A 25,553-nucleotide genomic window follows, 5' to 3' on the forward strand; every position below is an offset into this window, starting at 1 on the left:
TCAACCAAACTCCAGCGAATTTCACTGGATTTTGGTTGATTTTTATGTGAATGTTGTTAAAGAAAATATTAGAAGTTTTACTGATATATATGGAATCACTTTAGATATTTTTAGGATTTTTTGGAAGATTTTTACTCATTTTTTGAAAATATTTACAAGAATTTTCTCGCCAAATTTGGGGGATTTTTTTTTTTTTTTTAAATAAAACTTTTAAGAGAAACTTTTAATGAATTATTGTAATTTTCTTCCTGAAAGTTTTGCAAATTTTCAGAAATTTGGGGAATTTTTTTTGCAGAATTTTTGGATTTTTTTTCAGACAAGGAAACTATATTTTTTGGTGTCCGTAAATGAAGACAACAGGAGGGTTAAAACATCTCAAATTAGGAGGTTACATGAAAGCGAAAATCTATTTTTGAGTGAAAAACTGCTTTTTTAAAAAACATATCTGGCTTATTTTAAGACACCTAAGCTTGACAATCCTGGTAAAATAGAGCTTAAAATAAGTTTTTTCAGCTAATTTTAAGATTTCAATATTCTAAATATCATATCTTATTTCTAGAAATCTGACTAAGCCATTTTTCACTTGTTCTATTGGCAGATTTTCAGTTATTTCAAGGTAAAAGTTCCTTGAAATAAGGATTTTTTTTTGTTTTGAGAGAGACATTTTTTCAAGTGTAGACTTAGCTCTCCCTTTAGTTGGTGCACACATATGTCCATATCTCTTGGCACATGATCCATCCAATCCCCAGGTGCTGAACTCCCCGTGGCTGAAAGCGATGCGATGGAAGCGTCCCAGAAATGATAACAGGTTGACTTGTGCACTTGCTAGCTGCTGAACTTTTAATCACACTGGAAAAAATGCCCCTCTCAAATCAAGAATTTGGTTGATTTTTATGTGAATGTTCTTAAGAAAAATTTTTAACATTTCTTTTTTTCCACCAAAAATGTTCACAGATTTCCCCAAAATGTTGAAAATGTGGACATCAGAAGTTTCACTGTGGAAATATGTATTTTTTTTCCATATTTTCAAACTTTAAAACAGGTCAGTTTGACTCGCAGGACGACACGAGGGTTAAAGTTATTTTGAGTTTTCTTGTAAAATTCAACTCAAAACAAGATCATTTTCAGATTATGTGACTTAAGATATTTAAGATGCATTGTCTTAAAACAAGTCCCTCCATCTGCTGAAACGTCTCTTGTTAAGTGAATTTATTTTAAATCAAGTGGAATGAGATGTTTTGACTAAAAATGAAACAAATAGACTTGGTAAGATTTAGAGTTTTTGCAGTACAAACTAATAATCAACCACTGTGTTATCCCGAAATGTTTGTTTTAACAGAAATATGCCAGCTGCGTACGGTGTGGGGACACCCTGTAGTGGGGACCTGCTTATGGGACGCCCTTCACACGTTTTGGTGCAACAGGTGCTATGTGAAAACCTTTCCAGTCTCCTTAGCTCAGGGCATCTTCTGTACCAGAAGCCCCACCAGTGTACCAGCAGTACCTGTTTCCACCTGCCTCGAGATCAAAGGGAGGGCAGAAGTGATGTGTGATACTGCTCAGGAGACATCACCTGCGAAGGTAGATTATCCTGATGGGCTCTTCTATCCCACCTACGTGAAAATGTGGAAGAACCTTGACGGAACCATGTTCTCCACTTCTAACATGGTGGATGGAAGATTCATAGCTGTGGGGGTCACTACTGCCAAAGGTGGATTGTCCAGAAGCGACAACTGTGTCCCAGGAGACGCAGACTGAAGCTGAATGTTCCTTTCTTTGGAACTACAGCTTTTTCCTGAAGAACCTGGCAGGTGTCCCATCTAACCTGCCTGATGAGCCTCCTCAGCTGTCGTACCACAGTACAGGAGAAGTGACACCACCTGGTGGCGGAGCGCCGGAGAACGTCTCACCTGATGAAGAAGATTACGAGATGCAGAGGATGGCTGAGAAGATGGCTGAAGCACATATTGTCCGATTCTGTCCCAGGATCAGACAATATAAAGAAAAAATCTGCTCAAAATAACATTAACCCTCCTATTGTCTTCATTTACAGGCACCAAAAAATATTGCTTCCTTGTCTAAAAAAAATCCAAAAATTCCCCAAATTTCTGAAAATTTGCAAAACTTTCAGGAAGAAAATTCCAATAATTCCTTAAAAGTTTCTCTTAAAAGTTTTATTTAAAAAAAAAAAAAAAATCCCCCAAGAAAATTCTTGTAAATATTTTCAAAAAATGAGTAAAAATCTTCCAAAAAATCCTAAAAATATCTAAAGTGATTCCATGTATATCAGTAAAACTTCTATTTTCTTTAAGAACATTCACATAAAAATCAACCAAAATCCAGCGAAATGTGTCAACGGTAAAAAAAAAAAAAAAAAAAAAAAAATGCTATAAATAACTTGCAAAGTGTCCAAGAACTCCTGAAACGTCTTCAAAATGACAATTTTTAAGTCATTCTAGACACGTTTTGAGTCTCTGGAAACACTGCCTGCAATTCATCTGAAAGCTTTTTGAATAAAACATGTCGGATAAATGATGAAATATGTTGATTTGAAGCTCAGAATTGTTAAATCCCCTTCAGTGGAATCAAACGTCACATGATATGTTCATTAGAAACCTGAAATTCTGACGGTTCATAATGTTTTTACACTTTCTGGTGTCATTTTAGTGATTTTCTTTAACAAAATAAAATATTCCTCCTTGTTTTTTTCAGTTTAGAGGATTAAAAACAAAAGTCCACACAGCAGTCAGATTATTAAAGACATTTTCAAAAGATTTCATTTATTTTCTCGGTAAACTCAGTTTTTCAGGTTTGGCACAAGACAAAAAGTCTAGACTGCCACAATAAAAGCCCAAATAAAATCAGAAAACACACAAACATCACGAATCAACGCTCATCAAATAAAATAATTCACTTTTATGGTTTCAAAAACAATAAAATCAATTTGAAATAGAAACTATCTGCAGCAGGATGCGGAAATCAGAGAAATAAACCCTCAAAAAACTACAAAAATGCAGTACTAATCAAAGAACTACAAATCCCATGAATAAAACAAACACGCTGCAAAACTTCCATATTCTGATATCTGTTGTTTTAGTGTTTTTATTTCATTTATGGCATCGATTTAAACGTCATGTCAGACCTTCAGGACCAAACAGGTTCTTCTCCAGGAGTCCGTCTACCTGTTCAGGTGTTTCTCTGCTTTAAAGTCTTAAAGTCCAGCTGCAGCACTTCATGAAGGCACTGTGGGGCTGCTGTCTGCGGTCCGACCCGGTTCAGTTCTTCCAGAAGTTCGGGTTCTGCGCCATCCTCCTCTGGAAGTTTTCGTACCAGCGGAGGATGCAGCTGGACGGGATGAAGGTCTCCCCGGGGTTCGGGGTCATGTGGGCCTGGGACACGGCGAAGGACGAGGCGAAGTTGTAGAAGCTGTCCAGCATCTTCTGGGTGAACTGCAGGAACGAGTCCACGGTGGACACGGCGGCGCTGCTCACCGGGATCTGCTGGACCAGCTGCTCCAGGGCCTCCACCGACACGCCGACCTGCGCCGCGGAGGGAGACCCGGAGGAGGCGGCGCCGAACGGGTGCGCCCCGCCCTCGCCGGCCTTCAGCCCGGAGATCTTGAAGATGGCGCTCGGCTTGTCGTTGGTGATGAAGCCGAGCAGCTGCCACACCGGGCCGCCGCTGGCCGGGTCCGGGAAGGAGAAGTAGACGGCGCCGCCCATCCCGGCGGGGAACGGGACGGTGCCCAGCATGAACACCACCACGTGGTTCACGTTCTCGTAGTCCGGCAGGTTGAACACGAACTTGTCCGGGGAGACCTGCACGGCGTCGGTCTGAACCAACCGACCGGCGACCAGGCAGCCGAACATCCCGCAGACAGCCGTTAGCTTCTTAACCGGTGGAATGTAAACAGGCTATGGATGTAGCTCAGCGGGTTAGTTAGCTGTTAGTCTCTTTACCGATCTACTATAAACAGGCTATGGATGTAGCTCAGCCTGCTAGTTAGCCGTTAGTCTCTCAACCGAGCTAAAGTAAACAGGCTATGGATCTAGCTCAGCGGGCTAGTTAGCTGTTAGCCTGTTTACCGATCTACTGTAAACAGGCTATGGATGTAGCTCAGACTGCTTGTTAGCCGTTAGCTACTCAATTCGTCGAATGTAGACGGTCTTCGGATGTAGCTTAGCCGTTAGCTACCGTGTTAGCCCCAGTGTAAACAGTCTGTGGATGTAGCTTAGCCTGTTAATTAGCCGTTAGCTACTCAACCGGTTGAATGTAAACAGTCTGTGGATGTAGCTTAGCCGTTAGCCTCCGTTAGCCCCAATGTAAACAGACTCAGCCTGCTAGCTGGATACAGTCCGACCTGCAGGGTTCACTGAAGCCTCCACGGAGCGACTTTATCCGGTTAAAAAAAAAAAAAAAAAACTAAATGGAGAAACGTCCAAACCGAACACGGAGCAGCTGCTCCGGACAGCTAGAAACTTCTGGCGCCGAACGTGAAGCAGCTGCTCCGGCTACTAGAACGTTCTGGTACAGTCCGTCATGCCGACCCTGCCCACCTCGATCCTCTGCTCCGGGATCCACCGGTCCGTCTGGAGGGTTAGTGGGGGATTTGAACCCATTATCCGGACTGACAGGCGCACATCACCCCGTGTGTTTCTACCGGAGAAATCAGGGTCAGAATTTACTTCCAGAGAATTTTACTGTTGTTATTCAAATAAAAACAAACAGGAGCTGAGTTTGACCACATTTGTTTTTCGTATTGTTTTGTTTCCGCGTGTGTTTCTTTAGAAGAGAATTGAAAAGGTCTTTATTGTCAAAAAAAAAAACAGTGAAAATCAGTTTAGCACTCTCCGGCAGCATTAAAAAACAAACTATGTAAGGCAATATTAAACACAGATTAAAATATATAGAGATACAATCGAAATATATGAGCAGAACCTTTACGGAACCACTAATTCTGTCTAATTTTAGAAATATACTTACATTATTAAATGACAAGTTAACAGTTTCATGTAATTAAAATAAAGAAAATATTAGTGAAATATCAATACGTTTGCAAACCGTTTTCTAAAGCCTTCAAGAATAAAATAAATCTGTAAAAAAAAATGTGAAATTTGATGGTTATTTGCAGTTTTTAGTGGTACTTTGGATGTGTAAATTTCATGGGTGATTTTTGTATTTTTATTGATTTTCTTTTGTATTTCAACCCTACGTATTTGGTTAAAATCCCTACATCTGTGCAGCTGTGATTCCCACACCTGTCTGTATGTGAAGCAGTCAGCAGCCTTCCTGCCTGTCAGATCACACTCTGGGTATAAAACACTCCGTGGACGTTTGTTGTTGTCCTGCGGATGTTCGATGATTCTTCAATCTACCACCTGGGGTCCGTTTCACGAAGCAGGTTCAACAAACTCTGAGTTTAACCCTGAACTCTGAGTTGATCTACTCTGAGATAGAAAACTCTGAGTATTCGGTTTCACAACGGCTGATCTGAGTTGGTTTAATCAACTCGGAGTAGTTTCACCCGGAGTTAAGCGCGTGCACCACAACTATAAAAAGACAGCATCAATGGAACCCCGATTCGACGAGTCACCATGGCAACAGGGAAGCGGAGAGCTACGTTTTTTACACCACTTGAACTGGACATCTTAATTCGTTCATATTGCAACTACGAACACGTTTTTAGAAAGAAGTGCAACACCTGCAGCTGTAAAAGAGAGGGAGACGGTGTGGGAGAACATTGCTGCCCGAGTCAATGCGTAAGTTTAAATCACAATAATATTACAGGGGAAAACTGTTTGAATAGTAGACTATTAAGTTATTTCATTTAGGTGCAATCCTGCAGGGGAGAAGAGCATGTGGCAGCAGCTGAAGATGAAATATAAAAACATTTTTAAAACAGGTAAGAAGTCGGCATAATCTCATGGAGCTTCCTCATTCTGATCATGTTTTACATTGTAAAGTAGCCTAAATATTAAGTGGCTGTTTGACTGTGCAGTGGTTTTATCCCACACACAGCCTAAATGTCTGCATCCATATCATGTTCTGTTTAACAATTAAGCCTATTTAAACTAACACAGACTTCTACTCAGCCAACAGAAAGAGATGCCCGTAAAACAGGTGGTGGCCCAGCACCACCACCTGTAACGGAGGCAGAGGAGCTGGTCCTAAGCCAGAATTTGGGAAGGCCAGTGGCTGAAGGAAACCCTGGAGGGAGCTCATCCTCTGAGACCACCCCCCAAGACACAAGTGCTTTTATAAAATGTAATGTGTGTGTGTGTGTGTGTGTGTGTAGCCCATGTATATGTATATATGGAATGTTTTCAAGCATATTCATACAAATATTTATTTCTCTTTTGGGTCTTTTCTTCTTTTGGCCCAACAGATTCTGATGGTGTTATCTGCCTGGTGGAGCCCCTTCACACCACAACAGAGCTTGTAACTGTAAGTAGGCAATACTCCAAAGATTTAGCCAAATGGTAGTTTAAGTCCACTGAAACATATCAGTCATCTAGGATGAAGAGGATGAAACTGTGTCTGCTGCCTTCATAGAGGGGGATCCAGAAAGGCATACAGAGGTATGTTACTGATAGTTCTCTTCCCATTCACATTTCTGAACATTCTGGTGGAATATAGAGTGTGACATTTAGCCTACACTGAAGTATTGCACATTCTCCTCCTTTTTAACAGAGCATGGCTGGACAGCAGCAGGATGCTTCCTCAACTTCCACTGCACAGATTGACACAGTGAGATGGATGTTCAGTAAACATCAGAGGTTCAGTCCATGGAATTCATGTGCAACTGTATAATTTAATGTCCTCTATGTATTCCCAGTCATCAGTAAAACAGATTTACAAACTGCACTTGCTGAGAAAAATCCAGAAAACAGATAAAGAAATACAGTATTTGGACCGCCAGATTAGGAGGGCAGATCTGGAAACTGAAATACTGGAGCACAAGTTAGAGGTGGGTGCAGGTCACAGGTGAATTATGTTAACTACTGGAACATGAACTAAACTAGCTCTTTTATTTGTAGGAAATAAAGAAGACCAAATGAAATGTATGTCATGTGTTTATTTGACTGCTGTGGTGGTGATGATGGAGACTTAAACTCTGCAGTGATTATTGCATATGGTGTCTCTGACTGCTCTGCTGTCCTGGATAGCTGGCAGGTGGATGAGGTCATCATCTGGGTCTTCAGTTTGTAGGGCAGAGTGTTGCTCTCCTCTAATAGTGGTAATATTATGAAGAACAACACATGCCACGATAATATCACAGGCCTCTCAGGAGTCACCCTGAGGTGATGTAGACACTGGAAACAGGCTTTCAGCAGGTCTATGGTCATCTCCACCCAGGCTCTCATCCTGCAGTGAACCTGGTTGAAGTTCTGTTGGGGGCCTGGTTCAGGGTCAGGGTATGAGGTCATCAGCCTGGGTTGGCATGGTAACCCCTGTCACCCAGCAGAAGACCATCAAACTCTCCTGTAATGTATAGTGGATACATTAGAGTATATTAAAGGAGGGAGACAAGTGAATTATATTGTTAAAATCTTTAGGCTGTTTACCACGTTGCAGTCTGTTGCTCACATTAAACTCATGATAAAACCTCCAGTCATGAACAGATCCAGACCACTTGGCCTCCACATTGGAAATGATGTATGCAGCATCACATATGATCTTGACAGTGCAGAGAATGACAGATGTTGAACTATGATGCAGTCTTTAACATTTTGAAACCGTAGTCAATCTACCTCTAACCTACCTGCACATTTATACTGTGAATGGACTTCCTGTTCACATAATCAGCTTCATTATGTGAGGGAGCTGTGATGGGGATGTGTGTGCCATCTATGCAGCTAATCACACTGAGAAATCCTAAAAGAAATTAAAGTTACTAATCCCAGTCTGAGGTTGCAGCACAATGTCATTAACTGGATATGATTTAAAATTAATTTAACAGATCTCTACATCATTGATCTGCAATCCTGTGGAACTCCTCCTTGATGGCTCTGACAGGTTTATGTCCAGGGAAAACCACAAAGATGGTAAAAGTCGTTTCAGATCCAGACACACTTTTCTGACCGTCCTGCATACAGTTGTCTTACTGAAGTGCTCTGCATCTCTGACATTATATAAAAAACTCCCATTTGCAAAGAACCGCAGCACAACACACAATATCTGCTGGGATGTGAGAGCATGACTGTGGTTGGTCATGTTGTAAATGTAAGGATGGATGAGGTTGGATGTAGGTTATGGACTGTGATGTGAAACAGTACCGCTCTAAAAGATAACTGTCCAGAAATGTGAGAACATCTATGCACGGTCTGATAACAATCTCCTGACGAATATTTAATTCTCTGTGCAGTAATTCTGCTCCTTCATCCACTGGATCGTTCATAAAAGGACGTCATTTTGACACACGGCAGAACTAGACTTCACCAAAACTCACCTGATGACTGAATGAATGAGGAAATGAAATAGTGTGTGACTGAAAGAAGGCGGAGACTGAGAGACTCGAGGTTTACTGAGAAAAACCTGGTCCTGACCAGGTTAGATTCATAGAGTCTGTTACTATGGTAACTGACTGAGAGCTTCAGTTACCTCTCTTTGTGAAACAGGCTAGAGTTACCCCTCTGTCTCTGGTTTCAGTTACCTCCCTTTGTGAAACGGAAAACTCTGAGTTTCCCTCATTTCAGGGTTAACAAACTCAGAGTTTTCACTAAACCTGCTTCGTGAAACGGGCCCCTGATGCTCACTTTCTACCACGAAAACTCAAATTCAAACAGATCATTTGTTCAGACACACAGAAATAAAGAATTGAAGAAGTTTACGATGAGGAAACCTCTGAAATCAAACCAAGCAGTTTGCTTTGGTTGGACTACAAAGGGAATAATGAAGGACAACAATTAAAGACCATCTTTAATTATAACTTTATTTATAACACTTAAAAAACAAGGCTTTCCAAAATGCAGGACACACAGAAGGCGACATGACAACGAAATAAAATCAAGTTAAAGCAAAAAGACAACAGACAAAATAAATAAATAAAGAAATGTAAAGCATAAAATGTCAAAATTACATAAGATAAGATAAGAAAGCTTTATTTTCATTATGTGTACAGTTAAATTCCGGATGGTTTTCTCCCTATTAAACATGCAAGACAAATAAGTTAAGAAAATAAAATAAGAATAAAAAAAAATAGTGGAGTAAAATACTGAAATAGAAATATTTGCAATTTTTTTAAACCAAAATTAATATTAAATTAATAAGCATTGCTAGCTTTAAATTCACACCGGCGAGTTTGGTTTAACAACTAACTGCATCTCAGTATTTCTCAATTATCTGTTCATGTTGATAATTAAAAGGAGAAAGGATCTAATACCACTACTACTACTACTACTACTACTACTACTACTACTAATAATAATAATAATAATAATAATAATAATAACAATATTAATAGTAATACTAACAATATTAATAATAATAATAATAATAATAATAATAATAATAATAATAATAATAATAATAATAATAATAATAATAATAATAATCACTGTTCCCTCTGAGCTGCGCGCGTGCGCAATTGCGCACTGCTGACACGGTCTCCGCGCACAGAAAATCTGCTGCGCACAAAAAAAAAATCCAACCTAAATTGTAAATAAAATAAACAGGTAACAATTCATTCTGTGCTATTTTTCAGTGTGAATCAGTGAGTGACCGGTGACTGGCTGCTGCAGCCAATGATGCGATTCACATACGTATTTACCATAGACTGTATATAATGGTATTTACGCAGCTAATCTACGTCAGGCGTCCTTATGTGCAGCCACCGTTGTTCTCATAGATATGAATGAGTAGATAGGACACGCCCCTTTGAGCTGCGTGCTACAGCGAGGCTAAGCTAGTGGGGGCAAAGTTTCAGTGCATTCCGTTGATGTAGACGGCGTGAAAACGGAAACAACAAGTATGCCGGCTCACTGTGCTGCATACAGTTACACACTACGTCGTACGATTGAGACAAGGAAACTTGGAATGACTTTTCATAGGTAAGAATAGTTTTTGGCTCTTTTTTCATGATGAAATCTTGTTGAGAGCTTCCAGTCTATGAGAGCTAACTAGTTAGCCACTAGCAAAACGCTAAGGCGAGCTAGCAGCTTGACAACCAAATACCAGACGATTAATAGTAGCTGTAGTATAGTTGTACAAGCAGTAGTAGTAATACTAAAAGTACAAGCAGCAGTAGTAGTATAAACAGCTGTCAGAGTCGTAGAAGTAGTATCAGCATTTGTAATAGTATTACAAGTTGTAGTAGCAGTGCCAGTATCAGCAGCAGTAGTGAGTACTACCATTACTACTAGTAGTAGTCACATTGCTATTACTACCACCAATACTACCAATAGTAGTTATAAAGCCTAACTCATGTATATCCAGATTACCATCTATGTTCTTCCTCCAAACCCATTTTATGATTAGGATTACAGGCAGTTCTTTAGGACTGCTCTCAAATACTTGAAATGTTACTAAACAAGGTTATACTTATCAAATTAAATAGCTCTGGCTCTCCAGTATATTGGTGAATTCTGTTCTTTGTACTTAATTTATTAGCATGATTTCTTTTTAATATGTTGAGTACAGACTTAATTACTTCTCTGTCTACTTTTCTTACTCCATGTAGGTTTCCCAGAGACTATGGGTTGAGGAGGAATTGGAAGTTTGTCGGCTTAGACCTGGTGTCATTCCATCAGTGTTAAACTTCCCGGTTCATCTTGGAAGAGTACGTGCCAGAAAGACCACGACCAAGCAGCCTTGAGATCTTAGGCAGCGTCTCCCTGAGGTGGGTGTCAACAGTGTTCACAGTCAGGTCTGTGGTAATCCCATCAAAAAACAAAACAGAAAAAAATCTAGATTATAAATCAACATATAACCAAAGCACTCTGTGTATAACGCCATAGTATAGGATGTAGTTCAGAAAATGTCAAAGTATAGTATACTTTACTCAAGAATAACATAGTATGGCCTGTAGTTCATAGTACAGCATGTTGGCAAGAAAAAAAAACAAAACATAGATTATTATGTGGTTCAAAAAGTGCAAAATGATAGGATGTTGCCTAAAATTGTCATGTATGATATGTGGTTCAAAAAATGTCATAGTGCAATATATTGTCAAAATAGTATGTAATTCAAGAAAACATCAGAGTATAATATGTCATCTAAAAAATGCCATAGAGTAATAATTTCATTGCACAAGTAAAAGTATAGTAACTTTTAAAACTGTTCGAATTCTTATATGTTGCTAAAAAAACAAAAACTAAAAAAAAACATCACAGTAATATGTCAATTAAAAAAGCCTATAGTATAGCGTGTCGCCCAACAAACATCATAGTATAGCATGTCGCTCTAAAAACATCAAAGTATAGCCTTTAGTCCACAGCTGTCAGTAGGTGAGGAGCAACACAAAAACAGTCCAAATGCTGGTTTCCAGAGGGTTAGACGAGAATTTATTTGAAAGAGTAAGTTTACAACAACACAACATGTGAGGGGGTTAAAAACAAATGGGTGTTAGTAAAATAAAAATAAATAAACAGAACTAAAAGTGAACTTCATGTTGACATTGATGGGCATTTCAACCAGGAACAAAGTAAAAGATAATCAATACGAAAAAAAACTCTTCCTGTTCACCTCTTAAAACCCAAAAACACACCGCAGTAGCACCCTAAACTAAAACTACCAATGGGTTCCCTGTTTTCCTTTGTGAACTATTCAAAGGTCCCTCTCTATCTCCCCACACATCCACCAACCACTGGAACACATCTCCAAAGTTCTGCTGGGCCAGCTCAGCTTCCCCTCAGAAGAAGTGGCGCCACCTGCCAGATGAAGGAGCTTTTTGAGAGGCAGCTGGCATCGTGATTGGACTGTACTTTGGTCTGTTCCAATCCAGCTTCAGCTCCAGAGACGGCAGGCGGGACGAGTCAACGGAGGCCTGGTGGACGAAGGCATGCAGCTGAGTACAATCCAGAAAACAACAGAGGAGGAGTGCAGCAGCCCAGAGCCAGAACAACCAGAGTAGCATCGTATGTCCCTTAGAAAACATCATAGTAGAGCCTTTGGGATGAAAAAACACCATCATATACATCGTATATTGTACAAATAAGTCAAAGGAAAGAGACATACATTGTAGAATTGTAGTAATTGTGGGCTGACTGATTTACTGATTATCAGTATTTTATTTTTTACTGATTTATGGTAATAAATCAATTTAAAATGGTGCTACTTTGGCTCTGAACCTTTATCTACCTGTGGTCACTGTCTTCTGGAGTGATTTGATTGGTTATACGTCACGAATAAAACTCCTTTAACTTAACATCTGTAAACAAAACAAAAACGTATCAACAAAGTTTTCTGTTAGAGTTTGTGTTCTTCTAAGTTTAACTCCAAGATTTTAAATACTTTCATTTACTGCAAATGAATATCTACTTCAAATGTCTCACTAATAATCATTATCAGCCTTAAAAACCCACAAAACACCCCTCTATACTCCACCACACTTAGTACAGTCTGGTTCCCCCTTCTATAAATCTGCTTGGAATCTTCCACTTCCTGTTTGTCAAAGTGGCCTTCAACCTGGACAGGTTTTGTTGGAGCTCATGCAACAAACATTTTGGGTAAGTGCACTTTAATATGGATGGATGACACTGAATTAGAGTCTGTTTTAATGAGACTGAGTTAAGATGTGTAGCTCTGTCATTAAATAGGAAATTATTTCTCAGAATTCACAGAGAAAAGTCTGAAATGTTTGCGAGGTTAGCGTCCCACATGTTCTTTGGCTCAGCTAAAGCTAACTCTCTCCAACTTCTGGATCTCTTGAGTTGCTTGTTGTTAAAATATCTTGCTAGAGGTGCTGAAGCTCAGAAAGTCTGAGATGTTTGTTCAAAATAAGCTCATTCTCAAGTCTGATCTGAACTGTCCTCTTTTGTTTGAACTTTCCCTAAACTTAGGAGTTAATGACAGAGCAGCACATCCAGACTCAGTCTCATTTATGTAGAGATTAAACTTCAGTGTCATTCATTGATGTTAAAGTGCAGTTTTTCAAATGTTTGTTGCACATGCTCCCGACCAAACCAGTCCAGGTGGAAGACGATGTGAAGAGAAAGCTCCAGAGGATGAATATCACACATTTACGTTGGAAATAAATGTCCTTTAATTAGACATTGTAATGCAGAAGTTGGATTTCCCTTTAATGATGTTCAAATCTTTGTTGAGTGTTTTGTTGATGTTGGTTTCTAAATGTTTCCTGACACTCGGCCCCAAAGATTAAAACCTTTTACGGCTCACAAGCTGCAACAATTCACACTTTATCAACTATCTTTCTGACTAAACTAAGATAAAAAGTGAAAAACTGCCTGATTCCTGCATCATGAATGTAAATCTTTTTGGTTTTTATGACAGTAAACTGAATATATTTGGGCTTGACATTTTATAAACCAAAACAAGAAATGAATTACTGGAGAAAACAATCAACAGATTAATGGACAAAGAAAATGTGTTTTCCAACATGTATGGCTAAATTACTCCAACATTACAAGATACATACAATTTTAATTCAATTTTATTTATATAACACCAGTTACAGGTCAAATTGTGTCAAGACACTTTATTTTTATATTTTTTGTCATATTTAAAATATAATAATAAGAAATTTAAAGCTCTTGACTAATCCAATTTATTATTTGGTTTTTAAGAGACTAATCGACAACTAAAATAAGTTTCTCCACTAAAACTAATAAACATGAGGTCAAATAGAAGGAACAGTTTTAAATACTGCAGTCCCACGACGACAAGAATAAAGTTTGTCAAGAAAAACTAAATCTGCTGGTGGATTCCATGAAAGTCCTAATAAATGATAATAAAGTGTGATACTAAAGGTTTGTGGTACTAAAAATGTCAAAGTAAAGATATCAAGTTGAACATCTGGATGGAGGTTGATAAAAGTTGACCTTCTTTCATTTCTCTGGAGCGACTCCATGGATTTTATGGATGGTGGTTAAAGACCTGCTCTTCTAGTGGTCTTCCTTCTATTCGTTGTAAAAAGTCAGTCCATCCTGGCCAACTTCAACACCTCTTCATGACAACTTGTTCTGCCTCCAACCTGGTGGAAACTCCAGAAACTCGGGAAAACCTGTTGAGACTCGAGGAACTCGTGGAGACTCGAAGAACTCGTGGAGACTCGAAGAACTCATCGGGCGGGGGAAGGTGTGGTGGGTGGTGGGGGGAGGTGGGGGAGTAGAGGGGGGAGGCCGCCACCCACCTCCCCGCCTACTCTCCGCCCTGACTCCACCCAGACTCCGCCTTGGCTCCACCCATGTGGTCGCTTCAGGAACTACGATGCCAAAGGGACGACGAATTTATTTCTTTGTATCTGATCTGTAGCTCAGTGAGTTAAGGATTTGCCTATGGAGCTGCAGGTCGCTGGTTCAAGACCAGACACTTCTTAAATTTTCTCAATATCCTGACAAAGACAAAGAAAGAAAACTGCCACTGGTGGGTCTCGAACCTGCGACCCTCCACTCTGTAGTCTCTCCTCTTATCCCCCTGAGCTATCCACTCAGATACTAATTCTTCTTTTTTTTGCGCATTTATCATCTATTTTTTGTCATTTTCGAGTTTTTTTTTTACTCGAGGCCCGACTCGACCGTTTTTCTCAGGAGGTTGGGCTTCAGCCTTTGTTCTGGAGGGTGGAACCCTCAGTTCCAAGACTTTCCAAAGCCTCCAGGCCTCCCGAGTCCTCAGGACCTGAGCTTTCAGACAGTCTGAGGGCTGAAATTTTCTAAGTCCCACAGTAGTTCTCTGTTAGTTTGAACCTTCAGACAGTCTGAGGACTGAAATCTTAAAAGTTTCTCAGTACTTCTCTGTTAGTTTGAACCTTCAGACAGTCTGAGGACTGAAATCTTCAAAGTTTCTCAGTACTTCTCTGTTAGTTTGAACCTTCAGACAGTCTGAGGACTGAAGTTTTAAAAGTTTCTCAGTACTTCTCTGTTAGTTTGAACTTTCTGGTTAACAGAAGCCTTAAAACTTGTGACCATGAGTCTTGATTTCACATTTAGATCATCCATCTGAGTTCTTCTCAGACCTTCACCTGTGGGTTTTTTAGAAATCCTCAACAAACTTTGATTCTCTTCACTGAACAGTAAAGTTTGTGGAGATCAGAAGGTAACATTAGTTTAATCAATGCCTTCAACTACTAGTAGACTTTATCTGGAAAGCAGTTTTCTGAAATGAGTTCTTAGTAAATCTGTCCCCAATCAAACCAAGAACATAGAAAGAGGAAATGTTTGAAGAAACAACTTGATGTTTTCATTTCAGACTAGAAAACGCTTTAAGACTTTATCTGTTTTTGCTCCTTTTGATCGTTTTATTGTTTCTTCTGTTTAATTTGATCTTCTAAAGTCTAACTGGTGTCTTTTCAAATGTTTTGTCTTTAGTTTGATTCTTCTTAAATGTTTAGTTTTGCTCTTTTCTCACCTTTTATTCTTTTCTAATGTCTGATTTGATTTCCAAATGTTTTGTCTTTTTAATGTTTAATTGTTTTTTCAAATGTTTAATCGGCTTGTTTGAGTTTCTTTTTCTTTCCCAATATTTAATGTTTCGATTAAATCTTTAAGGTTTTTCTTTTTAAATGTTTTACCACCTTTTAATGTTTAATTTTCTTTTTAAATGCTTCATTGTATTTTCAGTTTAATTCCTATTTGAAGTTTTATTGGCTTTAAGATGTAATTTTCTAATTAAACATTTAATATATTAATTAAATGTTTTGTCTTTTTAAAGGTTTAATAATCTAATTAAATGTTTTGTATTTTTTAAAATGTTTAATATTCTTCTTGTTTAATTGTATATTTTAAATGTTTAATTATGGAAAATATTTTATCTGTAATTTTTAATATTTGTATTTTAAAAATTTTGTTTAATTTCATAATGACATCTATTGTATCTTGTTGAATTATCTAATTCAATGTTTTGTCTGTTTAATGTAGTGAAACATTAAATACAATTAAATTACATTAAACAGACAAAACATTGAATTAGATAATTCAACAAGATACATGTCATTATGAAATTAAACAAAATTTTTAAAATACAAATATTAAAAATTACAGATAAAATATACAATTAAACAAGAAGAATATTACACATTTTAAAAAATGCAAAACATTTAATTAGATTATTAAACCTTTAAAAAGACAAAACATTTAATTAAAATATTAAATGTTTAATTAGAAAATTATATCTTAAATTTCTTAAACCTTTTTAATAATAAAACTTTTTAAAAATTTTATTGTATTAATTTTTTTTCCTTTGATTTAATTGGTTTTTGTTATGTAGTTTATTTCTTTAATCTTCTTTTTCTGTCAAGATTTTAACCCCAACCTTAAAAATGAAATAAACCCTTAAATCACAATGAAAATACTTCTGATGTCACAACCATGAGTTAGTCAATTATTTAGTTTATCAGTTCAACTTTATTTGTTTAGCACCTTTCACACAGATGACAAAACTAAATAAACAAAGAGAAAAAACTGCTAAAACTATGACTAAAACTCAAAAACATTTAAAAAAAAAAAAAAGATTTAACATGGTAATAAAATATGTTGTGTCCAGGGGATGGAGAGAGTTTATTGAGGTCTTCTTGGGCTCACATGGGAAATCATTTAAAATATAAACTTGATATTCAGTCTAAGGAAACTGGAAACTGCAGAGCGACAGAAGAACCAACAATATCTCCTGTTTTTCTCCTTTAATGAGTCGACTCTTCTTGTGCTTTCAGACCAAAGAACTACAGACTCTTCACAACCTGCTCAAACTCTTGGTACAGGACCTCACCACACGGGTCAAGAAGGTTTCCGTCTCATTTCTACTCTGAAGCTCACCTTCTCCTGCTCAAACTGCTGACAAATGTTTCTGCTGCTCTAAAGTCTGGTCTCCAGAACTTCCTAAAAACTCTCAAAGTCTCTTCTGCTGCAGGTTGCTTTGTAGAACTGTTGCAGAAAACCTCACTAAACCACATGGAGGGGCCTCAAGATAGTCGTCCAAATGAAACCATACAAAAACCAAACTAGTACAACCCAAACACTAAAGTCTCCTGCAGCCTACCAGAGAACCTCTGAGAACAGAGAATCAGGACAGGAACTCTTACCTTCTGGACAACCAACGTTGGTTCACTACAAGAATACAGAATGTGTCTGACCAAAAACCTCTAAAGACTCACTACAGCCAAGATAAAGACACAACTCAGCTGCACCAAATCTACTAATCACTGCACACATTAGCACCATGTACTAACTGTGGCTAAAGAACCACATTTACCAAGACAACTATCCAGTACAAAGCCCTAAAACACACCAAGAAACACATTAAAGATGATTTTACTGCTGGAAGCTGCAAGCCAACGCCTAAAGAACAAACTGAAGCAATGGAGCCAAACCCAGTTCACTGGTGAAGAGAAGCAGAGGAAATGTTTGTCTGCAGCCACATAAAGCAGGAAGACACTGAGCTGCTCAGGTGTTCCTGATAACACCGAGCTGCTCAGGTGTTCCTGATAACACCAAGCAGCCACCTGGACAGCCAATAGGAACACAGCTTCCTGGAAGTCCAGAGGGCTGGGTTAGTGAAGGAAATTTAGTTTAAAGTTGAAGCAGAAAGTTAACAAAGAAAGTTGAAAACCACCTTCTGATACCTGAAATCTCTGAGTTTTCCCACAAAGAACACCTGAACATGTCAAACTGGTTCCATAGTAGAACCATCATTGTAAAAACGTCATAGTATGGTGTGTTGCTCAAAAAACATTAGGACCCGGCTGTCAGGGGACAAACATGTAAGAAACATGAGAACAGAGAGAATCCAACCAGTAGGTCACAGTTTATCATCCCCCAATCATCTCCTGAAGTCCATATGGTGAAAGACATCAGTATCTGGTTGTTAATTTACTATTTAAGTTTATTTGCTATTTTATTAGATTTATAATTATAATGTCGTTATGATAATGATATCAATAATAGTGACTCTTATTACCATTATTACTATTATTAGAATTATATTAAATATTATTATTCTTATTATTGTTATTATTTTTACTATATTTATAATATCGTTATTTTAATAATAATAATAATAATAATAATAATAATGAAATAGTTATTATTTGTATTTGTATTATTATTATTGCTGTTATTATTATCGCAGCATTGAATTTTTGAGCTGATTTAAATGTAGATTTTTATAAATTATGTTTTATTTTGAAGCTCAGTGACAGGAAGTGCTCCTCTCACTGATTCAGCGGCTTGGTTCGTTTTCTGCGGTTTTTCTGTGCTTATTATCATTACTATTATTGTCAATATTGTGTACAATATTAAACTTGAACACTGATTAAATTCCTAAACTAGGTCAAATGTAGATGTTGTTTTAAATTACGGTTTTAGTTAATAGACCATATTTTTGGTTTTATTGTGAAACCATTGACCGGGTGTCTCCCTGTGTGTTTCCGCTAATTTGACTGAGTATCCGCGGCTCGGTTCGGTCTCTGCTGTGTGTGTTTGCAGACATTTAGACCCCGAATACCGCCTGAAATAAACTTTTCCCCCTCTCGTGTCTGTGGACGGACACGTCGCCGCACGGACTGACGACTTTTACCGGACGCTGACAGGTAAACGGAACCGTTTTTGTGCCGGTTTGTATGTAAACTTTTGCCCGTTAGCTAGCCGGGTTAGCCTCCCGATGCTAGCCGCGGAGCCTGTTAGCTGCAGTTCGGGCTTTAAACTGGAGCCAAAAAGCTGTTTTATGCTGTTTAATTTGTTTATGTGGAGACACTGGACAGTTTTCAGCTCATTTCAGAAGCTGTCAGCTCACTTTGGCTCACGTCGATCCCTTTATTATGTTTATTTCTGGCATTAAACGTGTTTTCCAGGTGAAATAGAGCTGATCCACACATTTACTGAATAATCTGACTGTAAACCTGATTTAAAGCTGTCAGATCAGGTTTAAATCTGCAGCTTCTGTTAAAATGAGCTCAGTGACTGAAGTCTGTCAGTATGGTTTGTTGCTGCAGCTTCATTTTACTACTTTAACCCTGCTAAAAGCAATTATAGCCTCTATATTGTGACTAAAATGTTGTTATTTTGCTTTTAAAGATTAAGATCCTGTGGAATTAATGCATTAGATCAGGGCTGTCAAAGTCATTTTAGTTCAGGTTCCACATTCAGCCCAATGTCATCTCCAGTGTCCAATAAAATCACAGCTTAATAACCTATAAATAACATCAACTCCACATATTTCCTTTGTTTTAGTATAAAAATTTTCTTTTACTAAACATCATGAACAACCTGAAATTTATGAAGAAAAACAAGTTAAATCACAGCAACATTCTTTCTCAGTTTATCATTTCCACATTACAACTTCCAGATCACAGAGTGTCTACAAAGGAACACAATATTTAGTCATCTGGAGCTGAACCATAGAGGATTTTATTGTATGATCAAAACCTCAAAAACCTGACAAAAAAAAGGACATGAAACAACAACAACAAAAAAAAATATATTACACAAATGAGACACAAAATGACAAAAAAATGAGACTAGCAACATGAAACAAATAAAAAATAGACAGAAAACAACAAAAAAAATTGACAAAAATGAGACAATCTAGATTTTCCATCAAAATTTTCATGTCTTTGCATCCATTTGGGCAAATGTCAGCTAACTGGAAATTTTGAGTCGTTTTGCTCACATTTCTTGTCATTTTAGACTAGGGCTGGGCGATATGGCCTAAAAAAAATCTCCGATTTTTTCACAAAAAATCCCGATTCATTCAATTTTTTTAACCCTCTACCTAATCTCTGCAAGGCCGAGTCCAGTCTACTTTATGCAAATAAGCTGCAGCTCTCTCCAGGTAAACACACCTGATCACAGCTGGAAATGCGCCGCATGTGGCTGCTGGTCCGGTTGCGGTGCGTTTCCCTCTGCGATCCGATATGTTTACCTGGAGAGGGCTGCAGCTCATTTGTGTAAAATAGACTGACTTCTACTTAATGCAAATTCAGTGAGGCGTGCAGAGATTCCACGCATTGTGAAACTGTCCTCAAACTTCTAAACTAGGCGTCAGTGACCTAAAACGAGGACAGATTCAGCTGCTGCACAGATTATTTCTGCTTCAAATGCTTTCAGAAATACTTTTCACTGACGTGTTTTTGAAATAAAAGGGAAAGTTTGCGGCCGAGCCGCTGTGTTTATCCGACTTGTCTGCAGGACTGTCCAGCTGAAAGCTCGGTCATGTGACCACGTAGCAGCCTGCTGTTGGTCAGTGCTGTCATGTGACCATGTTGTGGTCCGCTAGTGACCGCCTGCCGTCCGTGTGATTTTCAGATGTGGTGCGTTGCCGTGCGGGAAAATAGCATCTAGTGGACACGTACCTTTAGATCTGCGCCGCTCGCCGCCATGTTGTTTGTGTATCAAGCGCGGGGGGGAGGGGGGCGCACTCTGAACTACGGTAGCCCAGCGGGAAGGCGTTGGTGGCGGATGTTGATGAGAAAATCGATTTTCATTAAAACAAATCGACATTAAGTACAAAGTCGAATTAATCGATAAAATCGATTTATCGCTCAACCCTATTTTAGACCAATTTCGAGTAATTTTTGACCAATTTTGGTTAATTTTATGACCAATTTTGGTTAATTTTTCACCAATTTTGAGCAGAGATGAAAGTTTTCCGGGTTTTCCCGGAAATCCGGGATTTCAAATTTTGTGAGTTCATTTCCGGGAATCTGGGAAAATTGATCGAAGTTTTCAGTGAAAATCATAATTTGATTGATAGTATTCTTTTTGAAAATCTTATTCTTATCGCTAATGCGTTGTTTGTTGTTTATATTCCTGTACGGAGGCAGCCATTTTGAATCTCGTTCATTGACGCGATTCCAATCTAATGCTGAATACATTGCTGCGAGAATTTGCGAGAGCGGATGCACTGAATAGCGCCAGTTTTGAGTACAAAGGAGAGATGAATCATTGAATAGCGCTCATTGAATAGACGACCTTTGCTTTTGTGTAAATGTAATGACCCGTACCTGTCAGGACAATGTTTAAACAGGTAGACAGGCACGCTGACGTGCGTGCTATAGATGCGACAGTCAAGAACGCGTTCCGGTGGTCGTGGTTAGAAGAGGAAGATACGAACGGCGAGTTCTTGTCTGAATATATCAGGAAATTAGACAAACCAGGTACGTTTTTTTAAATTTTACAAAAATAGATATCAATATATTGATAGTTTACTGTGTCTTAAGGTTCCTGTCTTAATGATATTATAATATAATCCTTATAATAGATTAGTGACACATCTAGACTAGAGTATGAAATGATTAATATATGAAATATGGGGTACTAAACTACTGAATAGTTTACATTACTGAACATGTTAACAGGAATGTTTCCGCATTTTTATTAACATTTTCACAGTTTTGTGCTATTCTTTTAATGAGGGAAGGGGGTTATGAAATTCTGGGTTTGGCCCTTAGGGGAAGTTCTGCCGAAATTTTTTTCAGGTCAGGACTTAGAATATTTTTTTCTTTTTTTTTTTTTGAATGAATATTATTTGTGCATGTTTTAGAAAAGAAAGATACGAACGACGATTTCTTGTCCGAATATATCAGGAAATTAGACAAACTAGGAACTTTTTTTTTTATTTTACAAAAATAGATAGACCTCAATTTTTTCATTTTTTTTGAGTGAATAGATATCATTTGTGCATGCTTTTGATAAGATAGACTCCATTGAAGATCTATATTGTTTGGTCATTTTTAAATTTTTATCTTCATTGAATATTGCGTGGTCATTTCAATTTTTTATATATATTCTTATTGTTAATAAAGACTATAATGCTATGTTAATTTAATTGTAACAATGACACTATTATAATTTATTATTCGGCACTCGCATAAGGCTGCCTTTGGCAGCCTCTTGGAGCACCTTCGGCGCTCACTTGGCAAAGTTGCTTAGAAAAAAAATTTTCCAGGGTTTTTTGCCAACAGACACTTTCATCTCTATTTGAGTCATTTTTGACAATTTTTGAGTCATTTTTGTTTTTTACCAATTTTGACTAATTTTAGACGAATTTTGAGTCATTTTAGACCAATTTCGAGTCATTTTTACACTAGTTTTGAGTCATTTTTGACTATTTTAAGTCATTTTTCACAAGTGTTTGACATTCTGTACAAATCTGAATAATTTTAATGATTTTTGTGTCCTTTTTCTTTAATTTTTGACTATTTCCAGGTAATTTTCAGCAATTATTAAATAATTTTGAAGAGTTTTTATTTAACTTCAGGATGCTTTATGTTACATTGAACCATTTCTGAGTAATTTTCAACATTTATCAAGTTATTTTGGGCCATTTTTGACAATTTCTGTGTTGTTTGGGACGCTGTTGTCATTTTATCACGACAACAGATTTAAAGGGAAAACCTGCCAGGAGGGGAATTTAAGTGGTGAAATTGTGAATTTTGTTGCCTTGCTTCACAGTGAAACCACTGCCTATGAGTGTGTTTTTATTGTTTTATTATTATTTTAAGCGTGAAACGATGAATTGAGGTTCAGCAGCTCTGGTTCTTTATGATGAGAATCTGATGAACAAGATGCCAAAGATTGTAGAGATTAAATCAGTTTTTAAATGTTTTCTGTGTCTGGTCAGAAAACCCTGTGAATGTGTGAATTTTCTTAGTGAACTGGGCCTTTAAACATTGGCCCGGTGTGTTGTTTTTGTCTGTGAGGATGTTGGTATTCAGTCAGGATGTTTTCTCTTCCGTTCGGGCTGGTTAAAGCAGCGTTTTGTGTCTTTCTGCGGGACGGCGGGTTATTTTTAGAGCCTTTTAACTGAGGAGTTTGCTGCTGAATCATTCATGAGCTGCTCTCTCACTGTCTCCCTTCATATATCTGGAGCTGCCAGCGTCTGTTCTGTCCTCTCCGGTTCCGGTCTGATCCGCTCTATTAGCTCTCAAAAGAAGTTCCGATCCTTTATCGGCTGCTGGAACACATCGTCTTCCAGGTCGACGTTTTCCCACAAAAATACACCACAGTGTTGATTACAGAGACACTGAAGGATTAAATAAACTAATTAGGTGAAAAAAACAACATATTTAACACAGACTGAACATGTGGAGATTTGTTGATGCATGTAGAGAACTTTAATGTTTGTTTCTATCCTGTTAACATACAACGACCTCTTATTCAAGGGAAGCCAAGACAGCAGCTGAAGAAACATTAAAACTGAAACGATTAAAGACAAACAACACCACCTCACACAACAAATAAATAAAATACATGCTGTCTAAAGTCAACCAGATTAAAAATTTACATCAAAACAACAAAAAGTGAATAAATAGCTGCTACAGAATCTTTCATTTGGTTTTTAAAAGTTTCAGTTTTGATGAGTTCCTGTAGATTCGAAGTCTGAATGTGTTGACCAGATAAGCACGGTGGTGGCAGCATCATGATGTGAAGCACGGTGGTGGCAGCATCATGATGTGAAGCATGGTGGTGGCAGCATCATGATGTGAAGCACGGTGGTGGCAGCATCATGATGTGAAGCATGGTGGTGGCAGCATCATGATGTGAAGCATGGTGGTGGCAGCATCATGATGTGAAGCATGGAGGTGGCAGCATCATGATGTGAAGCATGGTGGTGGCAACATCATGATGTGAGGCATGGTGGTGGCAGCATCATGATGTGAAGCATGGTGGTGGCAGCATCATGATGTGAAGCACGGTGGTGGCAGCATCATGATGTGAAGCACGGTGGTGGCAGCATCATGATGCTAAGCACGGTGGTGGCAGCATCATGATGTAAAACGTTTGTGTTGTGTTTGTGTTCCTCAAGGTTTAGGAGGATGTTGGAGCAGATCAGGAGGTTCCACTGAAGGTCTGCTGATGGAGCGATCTCACGGCCTTCTCCTGAACGAGGAGGCTCTCGGTCAGATCGGAGAACATCAGCGAGCCGAGTTCGTGTTCGAATGGCTGACCCACCTGAAGAAGCTGCTGCCTACCGTCGACCGGGTAAAACCTCGACTCTTTCTGGAGCTAATCACAGAATAAAACTCTGAGAATCATCGAGATGTTTCTCCTCCTGCAGGTCGACATCAGGCAGAACCAGCGGCGGCTCATCGACCAGCTGTCGGCCGTTCTGATTGGCTCCCCCGGCCCGCCGACCCGCTGGCTGCTGGCCCACTGCCTGGCCCTGCTGTACCGACTGGGAGACCCCATCCCTTCCAGTTTAATGGTGGAGAGGTGCAATGACATCATCAGGAGCAAAGACGATTCGCCGTCGGGCCTCCCGACCCGACTGTAAGTCAGGAGGCATTCAGGGCCGTGGGGAAGGGTGGGAAAACAGAGGATCTATTCATTCAGACAGGAAGAAGAGCTGTAAAGAGACACAAAACGACCACAAAGACAAAATAACCACAATAAGCCACACAATGACCGCAAAGAGACACAAAACGACCACAAAGAGACACAAAACAACCACAAAGAGACACAAAACGACCACAAAGAGACATAAAACGACCACAAAGAGACATAAAACAACCACAAAGAGACACAAAACGACTGCAAAGACTCTGTTCCCATGGATCCAGATGTTTTTTTGTCTTAGACTTCAGATCGACCATCACAGGACTGTACAGATGTGTGTAGTTAAAGTTGTACAGATGTTGTGTAATTGTATGCTGTGATGTTGTGTTGATATTGTGTGATGTGATGATGTGTTGATGTTGTGTTTGTGTGTTTCAGGGCAGCCGTCGCCTGTCTCGGTTCTCTCTACGAGCAGCTCGGTCGGATGCTGGTCGGTTCCTTCAAAGACACACTAGTGAATCTGCTGAAGGCCATGAAGAGCGCAGAGGTCTGTCTTCAGTCTGTCTTCAGCTTGTCTTCAGCTTGTCTTCAGTCTGTCTTCAGCTTGTCTTCAGCTTGTCTTCAGCTTGTCCTCAGTCTGTCTTCAGTCTGTCTTCAGTCTGTCTTCAGCTTGTCTTCAGCTTGTCTTCAGTCTGTCTTCAGCTTGTCTTCAGCTTGTCCTCAGTCTGTCTTCAGTCTGTCTTCAGTCTGTCTTCAGCTTGTCTTCAGTCTGTCTTCAGTCTGTCTTCAGCTTGTCTTCAGTCTGTCTTCTGTCTGTCTTCAATCTGTCTTCAGCTTGTCTTCAGTCTGTCTTCAGTCTGTCTTAAGCTTGTCTTCAGTCTGTCTTCAGTCTGTCTTCAGCTTGTCTTCAGTCTGTCTTCAGTCTGTCTTCAGCTTGTCTTCAGTCTGTCTTCAGCTTGTCTTCAGCTTGTCTTCAGTCTGTCTTCAGCTTGTCTTCAGTCTGTCTTCTGTCTGTCTTCAGTCTGTCTTCAGCTTGTCTTCAGTCTGTCTTCAGCTTGTCTTCAGTCTGTCTTCAGCTTGTCTTCAGCTTGTCTTCAGCTTGTCTTCAGTCTGTCTTCAGCTTGTCTTCAGTCTGTCTTCAGCTTGTCTTCAGTCTGTCTTCAGCTTGTC

The 25,553-nt window shown here is 38.8% G+C and overlaps 2 protein-coding genes and 1 long non-coding RNA gene across 14 annotated transcripts in view; 2 read left to right on the forward strand and 1 right to left on the reverse strand.

Moving 5' to 3' along the window:
- Nucleotides 1-2,751: 2,751 nt before the first annotated feature.
- hikeshi (heat shock protein nuclear import factor hikeshi) lies at nt 2,752-4,567 on the reverse strand. Its single transcript, XM_023295318.3, has one exon. The coding sequence runs from the start codon at nt 3,867-3,869 to the stop codon at nt 3,276-3,278; it is 594 nt and encodes a 197-aa protein (XP_023151086.1). The 5' UTR covers nt 3,870-4,567; the 3' UTR covers nt 2,752-3,275.
- Nucleotides 4,568-9,569: 5,002 nt separating this feature from the next.
- LOC129347714 (uncharacterized) lies at nt 9,570-12,269 on the forward strand. Its single transcript, XR_008599949.1, has 3 exons — nt 9,570-10,049; nt 10,679-10,837; nt 11,770-12,269. It is a non-coding gene; the product is annotated as an uncharacterized LOC129347714 (long non-coding RNA).
- Nucleotides 12,270-18,530: 6,261 nt separating this feature from the next.
- Nucleotides 18,531-25,553, forward strand: part of heatr5a (HEAT repeat containing 5a) — a 58,444-nt gene continuing 51,421 nt past the window's right edge. For all 12 annotated transcript variants that reach the window (XM_055005629.1, XM_055005627.1, XM_055005628.1 and 9 more), the window contains exons 1-4: nt 18,531-18,697; nt 23,914-24,089; nt 24,166-24,377; nt 24,822-24,930. In XM_055005629.1, coding sequence (XP_054861604.1) covers nt 23,964-24,089; nt 24,166-24,377; nt 24,822-24,930 — 447 coding nt within the window. In that variant the 5' untranslated portion in view covers nt 18,531-18,697; nt 23,914-23,963. The remainder of the gene's footprint in view (nt 18,698-23,913; nt 24,090-24,165; nt 24,378-24,821; nt 24,931-25,553) is intronic.

Source organism: Amphiprion ocellaris, chromosome 20 (genome assembly GCF_022539595.1).
Source record: "Amphiprion ocellaris isolate individual 3 ecotype Okinawa chromosome 20, ASM2253959v1, whole genome shotgun sequence".
In the NCBI taxonomy this organism is placed as follows: domain Eukaryota; kingdom Metazoa; phylum Chordata; class Actinopteri; family Pomacentridae; genus Amphiprion; species Amphiprion ocellaris.